This window comes from Aptenodytes forsteri, unplaced genomic scaffold (assembly GCF_000699145.1).
Source record: "Aptenodytes forsteri isolate BGI_AS27 unplaced genomic scaffold, ASM69914v1 Scaffold311, whole genome shotgun sequence".
Taxonomy (NCBI): domain Eukaryota; kingdom Metazoa; phylum Chordata; class Aves; order Sphenisciformes; family Spheniscidae; genus Aptenodytes; species Aptenodytes forsteri.
The window spans coordinates 495,033-506,889 of NW_008795860.1; the positions used below are offsets into that span (position 1 = coordinate 495,033).

At 40.0% G+C, this 11,857-nt stretch overlaps 1 protein-coding gene across 1 annotated transcript in view; it reads right to left on the minus strand.

The window, feature by feature from the left end:
* Positions 1-10,213, minus strand: part of GLP2R (glucagon like peptide 2 receptor) — a 44,944-nt gene extending 34,731 nt beyond the window's left edge. Inside the window, exons 1-2 of the mRNA XM_009283991.1 lie at positions 10,109-10,213; positions 2,711-2,804 (exon numbers count right to left, since the gene is read on the minus strand). Of these exons, the coding sequence (XP_009282266.1) occupies positions 2,711-2,804; positions 10,109-10,213 (199 nt within the window). The remainder of the gene's footprint in view (positions 1-2,710; positions 2,805-10,108) is intronic.
* Positions 10,214-11,857: the final 1,644 nt, after the last annotated feature.

Below are 11,857 nucleotides of genomic sequence, written 5' to 3' on the forward strand. Positions count from 1 at the left end.
AGCCTGTTGTCCACCAGGACCCCCAGGTCCTTTTCAGCAAGGCTGCTCCCCAGCCACACAGATCCTAGCCTGTACTGAGCTCTTTGGTTATGTCTTTGTTAAACTTCATACAGTTCTTGCCAGCCCACTCTTCCAGCCTGTCCAGGTCTCTCTGTAAGATGGCTCTGCCTTCTGATGTGTCCACTTCACCACCCAGTTTGGCGTCATCAGCAAACTTGGTGAGGGTGCTTTCAATGCCATTGTGCCCAGATCATTTATGAAGATGTTGAACATTGTGGGGCCCGGTATTGATCCCTGGGGGACCCCACTTGTGACAGGCTGCCAGCCTGAGTCAAAACCATTTTTCACCACTGTTTGAGTGTGGCCTGTTAGCCAGGTTTGGTACCCATCTCGCAACTCTCCATCCAATCTGTACCTTGCCAGCTTGTCCAGGAGAAGGCTGTGGGAAGCAGTGTTGAATGCTTTTGTCCAGGTAAACCAACATCCACTGCTCTCCCCATGTTGACAGCTGATGTTACCTTGTTGTAGAAGGTGATCAGGTTAGTCAGGCATGATTTGCTTTTGGTAAATCCGTGCTGGCTTTTCCCAATCACCTGCTTCAATTAGTTAGTAACAGTTTCTAGAAGGACTCGTTCCATTACTTTCCCAGGGATTGAAGTAAGACTAATGGGCCTGTAGTTTCCTGGGTCCTCCTTTATTAGTGACTAGTTTCCCTGCCGTGTTTAGTAATAAGACTATGTCTTCTCTGTGTGTCTGCTCACGTATGTTGCTGTTCTTGACATCTTTGGACAATTTAAATTCTAGATGAGCCTTAGCTCCTGACTGTATCTCTGCATGCCCTAGCAAAGTTCTGGTAGTCCTCAATGGGTATTCGGCTGCCTTTGCATAGCTGATATGCTTCTTTTTTGCTTTTAAGCACACCCAAAAGCTCAGGAAGAATGAGCGGGCATTTTCTGCCCCACGTATACTATGAAAGCTGAACCAAGTTCTTAATGGAGATGGGGGTCAGAAATGAGAATGGGGTCTTGCTTTGTTTCCCCAGCTGTTACAGCTTCACAGCATAAGCTAAAGCAATTAGGTCTTGCTGTTGCAGCTGCGAGGAGCTGCAGCTGCCTCTGGAGCAGGTCAGTGATGAAGGCTGGAGAGCATGAGGATTCAATCCTTTAGTATGCTGCCATGCCCAAGCAGAACTGCTCATTTTCAGCAACTCCTAATTCAGTTGAAAGAAGAGAAAGTCTGTTATTGAATGTGATCACTAAAAATAGTTTCCTTGACTCACAGGGTATATCTTCCTTTTTGCTTTTCAAAGGCCTGTGAAAGTTAGAGATTTCAATATTTTGGGAAAAGTTTAAGGAACTTTAAAACATAAAATATTACATAATTTAGACTTGAAAACCTCTCTCTTTTTTTTTTTTCTTTTTTTTCCTGCCGTTTTAAATTCCCAGGCCAATGCTTTGGATTGATTTCCAACTTCTAATTGCATTTTGAATGATGAAAAATACACACATTGATCTTAATCAGACCATATGTTCTGGCCGACAAAGTTGCACACTACAATGTCATAAATGCAGCTTTCTGCCACCAGCAAAGTGAGGCAGAGCTCATAACATCATCCTGGAGTCTCCCTGGGCAGTTGATGGGGTGAGGTAGCCACCAAGCAAGATGACCATGAGTGTATCACTTGCACACAGGAGCAGAGACCTGCCTATAGCCAGTGAGTGCAAAACATAGAGCAGTTTCACTCTTAATCTTTCCTTGGTGACTGCAGTGACCTCTCTCCCAGCTACTTCTTGAACTTCTCCAACTGCTCAAACCAAGCCTGTGTCACCCGTTTCTGAAGACAGCTGAGCAGAGTTTATACTTTTAAGAGTGAAATAATCACAGATTATAAGCTCCCCTTTTGCCAAACAGCATAAAACTTAGAGCACTCAACCAGAGGTAGGAGGTGTGGACTCAGTTCCTCCCTCTGCCACTTTTCAGGAGAAGACACTGTCCTCTCCAGCTATGCTGCTCTTCAGGCAAAAATCCAAAAGCTGTGGAGGCAGGAGAATAAATAAGGGACTTCAAGCTAATGGTTATAATTGCCAGGTGAACATGGGGCAACCTGGTCTCTGTGTCTTAGCTTATTAACCTAATGACTGTATCACAAAATGCATAAGCAGTCCTGTGAGAAGAGAGCAGCTCCCCATCTGCCTTGACTAGGCAGAAACCAGACTCTGTATTCCATCATGTGTTTTGTGTTCTTGTCTGCCATGGCTCAGTTTCTAAAGTATAGAAATGGGAGACATCTTCTTTTCCCTGGATGGTCTGTTCTCCTGTGGTTAACATAATTTCGAGGAATATGGGTTTGACTTCCTTCAGGCTGAAAACTGGTCTCCTTCATCCAAAGGACGTGGTTCTTACAAATAATGGGTAGCAGCTACCTCTTGACCAGGCACTCAGTGCCACACCATAGTGGTAGCTCAGCACCAGCTGTTCAATGGTTCATTTCTGTATATGGTCTGGTTTTACATATAAGAACCTAATATGTTTCAGGACAAAGAGAGCCATTAACTTCATGATTGCATATTTGCATGTCTCATTACAGCTGATTGTTCTACATTTAGAACTTATAAACAGACACACACGTCTGCGAAGCAAGTAAAAGAATATTTGCATATTCATCAATGTTACTTAACACGTTGTTTTATTGTGCTGTTTGTTTCCTTACCAGTATCTACAGTTGATTCCTGCAGCATTTTCAAGCATTCTTGTTTATATTTGTTCCATCCAGTAGTGGTTTTTTCCAGCAGAGATCCTTTGGCCTGTGAGTGAAAATACTGAACATGAGGAAAATCAGTTAGAACCTTGTGGTCTTTTAGTGGCAAGTTTCTTTCCATTATAAGAAATTTATGAGGTGAGGAGAGAAGAGGAGAGAGCATAGGAGAATGGAGGAACGGTAGGTAAGCAGGGAGGTGAAGACAGACCCCTTCCTTCTCCAGGAAACTATTAGTGAAATTTCTTCAGTTGCTCTCTTTGCCTGAGCAAGAAATGTATTGCCATGGTGCTATATTACCACAGAAATCTATTCAATTTGTGTAAAGTCCCTTTTAAAAAATCTACACAGGTATTTAATTGCTAGGACCTGCGAGGGTGCACCAAAACCACTGGCATTTCATTCCTCCACTGTAGAAAATGGGTGCTTATCTTTACAAATTTTACAGTCTTCCCAGGCTTTTTACAGTCAATTTATGCCAAGGTCAGCTAATACTTCTCATGTATTTATGTTTCTGCTAGATTAATTTAGGAGTCTGATTGATGATAATTTTGAGGGCTGTATATTTTTAGACTATTTTTAAAGATCATCAAGCACACCTGGTTGAGTAGTATAGTAAAAAATTGAATAAAAGAAGTAATGAATAAGCAATACTATTTAGCTACTAACACCTTTTCTCCAGTGCATTCTATGCTCCTGCCCAGCACTTCAAAGACCACTTCTTTCTCCAACAGCTGCAACTGCGCCATAGACTTCTTTCTTTTCCTCATTTACTTTGAGAAAACACAATTGTAAATCTTCATTTTACTTGCCCATCTGCACCAACTATGTTGCCCTTTTGCCTGGACAGGGCACAGTTTTGCTATCCTCTTGTGTCCACAAGGGAGAAAAGTCTTTGCCCTCAAGATTTCTCACATAGTGAAATGGAGCATTATTTTTATCCATGCCAAATTTTCCTCCATATAAAGCATCTCACACAAATAGATTTTTATGTCCTGAGCTTCTGTAGGTACATTTATTTTCTTTTTTTTTTTTTTTTTTTCCTTTAGGTTCATTTATTTTCTTTTTTTTTTTTTTTTTTTTTTTTTTTTAGATATTTTCAAAGCTGGTTTTGCCTAGGCCTTCCTGTTATAGTGCTGACCCCAGAGGAGATCAAGAGGTCCTTTAAATTCTGAAAAGCTAGATTTCTGGAGAGAATGTGATCTGGAACAATTGCATGGATGTGATCTGTTTAGAGAGAACAGAAATAAAAGCACTTCTAGAACAATATTGCTTTTACTAGTGTAGCCTGGAAGACAGGCTCAACTTTGGATTTAGTCAGTTTAATGACAGCAGATTCTGCAGAGTCCCCTCTGGTGTCTAGAAATCAACCATCCCGTGATTACAAGAGCTGCCTGCTCCTCTTGGATGCTCCTATGCTGCAGGCTCCTGGCTCCTTGCTCTGGCTCTTTCTCTTTGCCCGCTCACCCTGGGCTGTGTTCTGGAAGCTTCTGTCCCCAAAAGCGTTTAGCTGCTCCTAAAAGCAAGAACAATCCACCCTCAATCCACAGGGTCCTACCGGACCTATCACCCGCTCTCTTTTCCAGGTGGAGATAGGCTGAGAACACAAATGAAGCAAAAAAGCGTGTCAGTGCCTAAATGGACACTTGCTCTGATGGACAAATTCTGGCAGGTTGTATGGGAAAGGATTGCTGCATTTATAAGACATGGATGGCACTGCGGCTGCAGAAACACACAGAAGAAACACAGAGGTTGAGGGGATTGTCAGTGGTGTTCAAAAAGGGAATAAGAGAAGAGGCTTAGGAGCCCTGCTTGGACATGCTGACCTTGAGTCACTCCCTTGGCACCAGGAAATAGATAAGCAGAAAGGAAAGAGACCTAGATGTTAGCATGAAAGGATGAGATCAGGGGTGTAGATTAACAGTTGCAAGCACAGAGGAGAGAATTAGATTTGTCTCCAGTGATAAAATTCCTCCTAATATAAAATCTGCCCTGCTGTTAAAAAAAAATAAAAACTCCCAGCTATAAACAGATTTTAATAATGATTTTATAGATAGTGACTGATGTGTTTAGGAAGTGGTGGACAAAAAGGGAATAAGAGGCTTAGGAGCCCTGCCCTGCTGAAAAAAATAAAAACTCCCAGCTATAAACAGATTTTAATAATGATTTTATAGATAGTGACTTGACTGTTTAGGAAGTGGTGGACATCTGTGGCATACACCTTATCAATGTAAGGGTTGCAATTGTCCCGAGGGAACTTTCATACAGATTTTAATAATGATTTTATAGATAGTGACTGATGTGTTTAGGAAGTGGTGGACATCTGTGGCATACACCTTATCAATGTAAGGGTTGCAATTGTCCCGAGGGAACTTTCATATTTTAACTTTATCTCTGTAAATATCCATCTTTCTGACACATCTTTATCACACAACACTCTGACTGCAGAGGCCTTTAAGAGGGCCTTAGCGGATAATTACTATTTAGGAAAGGAATGGCTAAAAATAGAAGAGTTAAATGCAAAATTTCTTGGTGATGTGTTAGATTTGGGCTATTGAAGAAATGCCCAATTAGGAGCAAAGCAGTAGAGAAAGGATAATGCCAGATACTGCTTACTGATTCAGTATCAATGTGATGACTTGATCATTGTTTATCCAGGGAAAAGAACATCAGCCTAAGCAGTCTCTGTGTAATATGCCAGCTGGTCTCCTGAAACCAGGGCTTTGAGAGGCCAGGTTTGACTACAACCAGGCAATTAGTCAAAGAACACTGTCACTGTAAGTCACCAAAAATGAAAAATTCACTACTGGTTGAAAATGTTACCAATTGTAACGACCAAATTTTGGAGAGCAGACTAAATGTAAGTTTTCTAAAGAGCAACAAACCTTACACCAAAGGATGCTTTTCAGCTCTCCAGGGAAAATCAATTTCCTTTTGTCTGGACTAGACCCTTTTTGGAAACTGCCTTTCACACGTGTGGTTGTCCTGAGCTTGTCTGAGCTTGGTGATGTGCCAAGGGCTGATATAAATAACCAGAACAATGTATGGCTGTGAACTTCACCTGTATCTTTTCTTTGAACCTATGATGTTTGTTGGAAAAAGAAAGAAAATCATATTTATTTACTTTCAAAACAAGAACAGTGGAGACTGTTAGCTAGCTGTTATATGAGACCACTCTTTCATGAATGTTTTTGCTGTGTAAAATGTTGCCTGCCCAATACTTTGCTTTTAGTCTCTCAGCTAATTTCCAGACACCCTACTTTAAATTCCAGAGAGTAGAAAGACTATAATTATTCTTCCTCTGATGGGCTTGCAAGATAAGGAGAGAATATTTACAGCAGCCATGAGAAAGGAATGCATGTTTCCAAAATAAAAAGCATCGTGACATTTCCCTCGTGTAGGCCTCAAAATGCTGGGAGCCAGGGGAGATTCTTCAGACACTCCTCGGTCAGTGAACCTCATTTGAAGAGGCAAAGACATGGAGATGATGCATTTGTAGAAAAGACTGCTTAATTTAAGGGATAACACTTCAGTTTCTAATAAACAAATGCATTAAACAGCCAAGGAAATACAAGGAAAGCCTCACAGCGGCTACCTGGCTGCTTGTTCGGTTCCATTCCTGGAGACGAGGTTGACATACGGACATGAAAAAGCTCACTCAACAAGAGTGAGAAGCAGTTTAGGCATAAACGGCAGTTTTACACCACTTCCTTATGTAATTGTCAGTCTTTGCAAAGCTGCAGGCAGAGTCAGATAGCCAATACGTGGTCACTATTGATGTAAATATCTGAGAGATGCTTGGTTTTCTACCATAAGACTTTCTGGTGAAAAAAACAAATCAAGTCTATATAAAATCAGAGCTGCACCTGACAAAAAAATTAAGAGCTGTCAGCTGACCTCAAAAGTTAATTTGAAATATAGTTAGAAGAACGTATAAAATAATTTAAATTATTAATCAAAAAATGTGCAGATGATTGGAAATTAACAGGGGAGCAGACAATGACCAGTTAATAAGGTCCATTTAGGTCACAGAGAAACATAAACCCCTCTACACAGCGTGCACCTTGATAGACCTAATGTAACATTTTACTCCTAGAAGCCACAGCTGGAGGATGTATGTCAGGACTTTTTGAAAATTTCTATTTAGTTGTAGAAATGAAGTGACGTGAGCCATCTGTAGACAATGGTGCAGTACAGGAGACTATTGACATTTCTGGAGTTGTACATACAAGGGAGGATGTTGAAAAGGAGTACAAGACAGTATTAATGAGTAGTATTTGTCCCTGATGCAACTCTGCCTGGATAGTATGACTAACGCTGACGGTCATACCTCAAAAGAGATGGCAATAACTTTGCAAGTTGTAAGGAAAGTGCTGGAGTGGCCTTAATCATTAAACTAAAGGACTAAGAAATCCCCATAGAGTTATCTTATCAAAGAAATTATAAACAGATATTCAACAGCAAACCATGATGACTTGAATGGCAGCAGCTTGTGAATTGGTCATCAGCTACTTACACAGGGACTACCACAAGTAGTTAAAAAAAGCAAGCTTCCTGTTCGTATGTGACTATTCAGTCTGCAGGGGTCTCAACTCTCTCTGGGGAAAATCTATAAGGACATATGTGTAGAGAAAGGCTGAAGAATGCTGGCAGTGCCTTGGAATGAGGAAAACCAGCTTTTTTTCCCTTCTTGGCTTAAAAGGGATTGATGCAAGGGCCCCAGACAGAAGACTTCAGTGTTTTCTGCAGTGGGACATCCTGTTAAGGCTCTTCTGCATTAAGTGCACTGGAGAGCTATTCACTGTCCAGTGAGAAGGCAAACTGTGTGGGCTTGGAATAAGACACTAGCCTTAAGAGGGAAGGGGAAATTAAGGAAGTGGGACACCTTGATGTCATATGACATCATTAACTAAGTGAAAGGATTCAACAAAAAAATCAAAGAGACAAGCTTGCCTCTGTATCTTACATCCATGTTGCTATTATTCTTCAGAGAGGGGCGCAGGTTCTCTCAGAAAGAGGAGGGTCTGCAGGCTGGGTCAATGTGAGGAGCACAGCAATCACTGCTGAGATTGTGGGGGCTTCTCCTGCTTTTGCCACGTGTGGGAGAAGGCCCAGTCCTGTGGGTATGTTCTGAGGAGAACCGACAAATTGCTCTCTGCATCTGACATGGCTCTGTGATGACAGATCCCAGTGAGGTCTTATTAGGATCTAAGTTTTGGGCTACTCAGTGCTATCAAAATTTAGATACAATGCATGCTCAGCGGTAGAAATACAAGCTTTCAGGTAAATTTACCGGGGCAACATGCAGTGCAGCATGGCTTTTGATCTCAGTTTTATGTTTCAGTTGATTTCCAGCCACTAGCATTTAAACAGGACTTCCAACTCAGAAGAAATTAAACTCCAACATCCAAGACAGAAGCTCAGAAAGTCCGTGACCTTTTGCCCTACACTGGACATTTCTTCACTTCAGGCTATCTGAAGTTTCACTGATAGCAAATGAACCGCCTCAGCCTGCGAGCCTGGCACCCCGCTCACACCAAAGTTCACCCGTACTGAAATTTAATCTAACTTTCCGGAAAGGTCTTTCAATTCATTTGGTTTGCTCAGAGCCCACAAACTGCACCAAGATGACACCACTGTTTAAAAATATGTTGGATGCAGCAGAAAACACTGCCTGAAGCTCTTGCTTAGGAAGTGGATTATAATAATAGACCTCCAAGGTCGCAAACAGACTGGTTAAAATTTATTTTTTTTCATAACTGACCACAGTATAATCAGGATTTCACCCTTCTAATTTCTTATACTAAGCTAACAGTGAAATGAAATGTTTCTGTTTATTCAGACTATGCTATTATGGACAGAAAAAACCTTCAATTTAGGTACAAACTAGAAATAAGAACTTAAATATTTACTTATTCTTTCAGCTATGATCCTGGTTTATTCTGATTGATATTTTTCATATCTATATATATTTTTGCTAGAAAATATGGATATAGTGATTTATGATTGTTATTTCTTTAAATTTTTCTTTCTTATTAAATAAAATATGAAGAAATATAACACGTATTTCTTTAAACAAGTTACAGGAATCGCTATGACAAAGTAATTCACTGGGATTTTTAGTTTTGTAAAGTGTTGATCTCATGGAAGTAATTGGGAGATTTTATGTTAACATTGATGGAACCAGTGCTTTGGTCGAGGTGTTCTACAGATTTAAGGTGTCTCACAAACCCGAGAGTTGTTTCAGTTCTATATTCATTTATCCAAGAGAAGCTCTAGATTTGAATCACACAAAAACATTAGGAATATTTTCTATCAAAAAAAACCAGAATATGTGTCTCCTGGTAACTTTTTCTTCATAAAAAAGCTAGGAACACAATTATGGTCTCTACAGGACATGCAAACCCACTTTCTTAGTAACCCAGCTAAATGGAGGACGAGTGGACACTTTATTACTTTCAGTTTAAAGTAAGCCTGTCAATTACACTTATTCTCATGTACACTTATTTCATAGAAATGTACCCTAAATTTATATATTAATTTTATTCAGATGAATTGAAATTTACTACATCTTAGTAGGTTTTTTTAAATTTATCAAAATCAAGGTTGATATTAATAAATAAATAATAGTGATTGAAAACGTAAGTGAAAATTTCCTTGAAGTGGATTACACTGAGATATTTTGTCATTAAATACCTAAAACTCTTCCAAATTATAAGACAATATAGGCAAAGAAGTAAGCTTTCAGATTTTTTTTTATACATTTATAAAAAAAAGAAGTGAATACTTTAGTAGATCTCTACAAGAAATAAAAGTAGAAATTGCATACAGATTTACTAGTTTTCTGTAAGATGCTGAGGTGCAGAATGAAACCAATAACACCAGATTTCACAAACGTGAGATTCAGTGCTCACTCCTCGTACAAGTCAAAGGCTAAAAGATAGTGCTAGAAACAAAGCAAAGCTGTTTTTAGAACAGGGGAAAAACAGTAGAAAATAAACATGATTTGCAGTAGTATTGATATCTGGTAGGAAAATTGAAAAATAAATATAATTCAATACTGATCAATATTGATATGAAAAGAGATTGTATAAATGGATGTAAACACAATTTATTCACTGTATGAATGAGCATTAATAGAAGAAAATTGTAGTAAATGCCCTAGTCAGAGTGAGTTTTAATACAAAACTCTACAGCTTCTCAGTCAACATTTCTCATGACTAATTTTTAATAAACATAAATTGTTATGTCAGAGCTATTTTAAAAACAAACATGCTGATTGTGAAGGTTAAAATGTTATGTGATAGGAATCCACTTTTATATTGTCTCTTATTAATTATTGAATTACCTTACCTGTTTCACTAGAAACAATATCATGACAGAGCTGGCAGGTGCGGGAGATATTCTGGACCAGAGACCCATGCTGGAACAGAGACCAAAAAGTGTCATCATGCCCATTCTAATAAATTTGTCCCCAAAATGCTGCTATTTCACTCTACTATAGACCAATTATATCACCCTGTCCTGTGAAAAAGAAGTAAAAATATCTTCTTTTATGAGTCCAACTGTTTCATGAATCTTCTTACAAATAAGTGAGGAAGTCTATTAAAGTGTCTAGGCTTGCTAGACTCCAACTATGTTTTGTTTTTTCTGATTAAAGGCAGAGAGAATTTACTCTAAACTTGACAGAAAGTCTGCTTACTGTAGCTTGTCTTTTAGCCAATAAGAAGTCAGAAAACTATTAAAACATTAAAGGGCTGATCCTGTTCCCTTGAAACTCCATGGGAATTTTGCCAGTGGTTTTGCAAGAATGCAATCCAGCTCCATAAATACATATATGTATTTATACACACCTCATGAAACCATTAAAGGATGCCCTAGAACACAGAAAAACTTCGTGTAGGAAGCTTTCTGAATCTAGTTGGCTGTTAGGAAGCAGCTCAGTAATAACTGTTTTTATCCTTTCTGATCATATTTTGCCAAATATGCACAGTCAGTGCAGGATCGGGGAGAATCTGTACAAAAAATGATGTTACCAGAAGTTAAAGTTTTACTACAATTCTTGTGACATTCAGTGTTTTTTTCACAGCTTCAGCTGCGAGGTTGGAGAAACTGTCAATGAATATCAGCTTTACTTTTCAAAAAACTGTTTACAACTTTTCTAGTTGCAGAGAAAAGCCTGAAAACATAAATAAATCTATGCGTTATACAGGTTCAGGGAATGAAATCATTTCTAATATAATAATTTTAGGGTCTAGCTTATGATTGCAAGTTGGCAATATGGACAGTCAAGAAGATGTTGCCTCCTCCATTTCCAAGAGAAATGGAACTTGCAGCTGTTGGTACGAGAGGATGGCTCCTGCCCTTCCCAGAACTCATGGGTGTCTCGAGCAGCTAAGCTGGAGAACAGGCAGAGGTGCAACACTAGGACTGTGGAGGCCAGCAGTAGCCCAGTTTCCAATACCAGACATAAGCTAAACCCAAACTGTGTGGCAGATATACCCTGCAGCGCACTCCATCAAGCTGGCCAGCAGTGTGACCTTACTGCCTCTATACACACATGCCAAAACTTTCTTCTGGAGGAATCCAGGAGGTGGAAGGGCATGATGTATACCCGTGTCTCATCTTTCAGTAAGTCTGGATGTGGTAAAAAAAAAAGAGTACTGGGACATGGGGTATGGAAGTGCTCTGCTGACAAGTATTTGTGTTCACTACAAGAAAGACATTGAGGTGCTGGAGCGTGTCCAGAGAAGGGCAACAAGGCTGGTGAAGGGTCTGGAGAACAAGTCTGATGAGGAGCGGCTGAGGGAACTGGGGTTGTTTAGCCTGGAGAAGAGGAGGCTGAGGGGAGACCTCATCGCTCTCTACAACCACCTGAAAGGAGGTTGTAGCGAGGTGGGGGTCGGTCTCTTCTCCCAAGTAACAAGCGACAGGACGAGAGGAAACGGCCTCAAGTTGCGGCAGGGGAGGTTTAGATTGGACATGAGGAAAAATTTCTTTACTGAAAGAGTGGTTAAAGATTGGAACAGGCTGCCCAGGGAAGTGGTGGAGTCCCCATCCCTGGAAGTATTTAAAAGACGTGTAGATGAGGTGCTTAGGGAC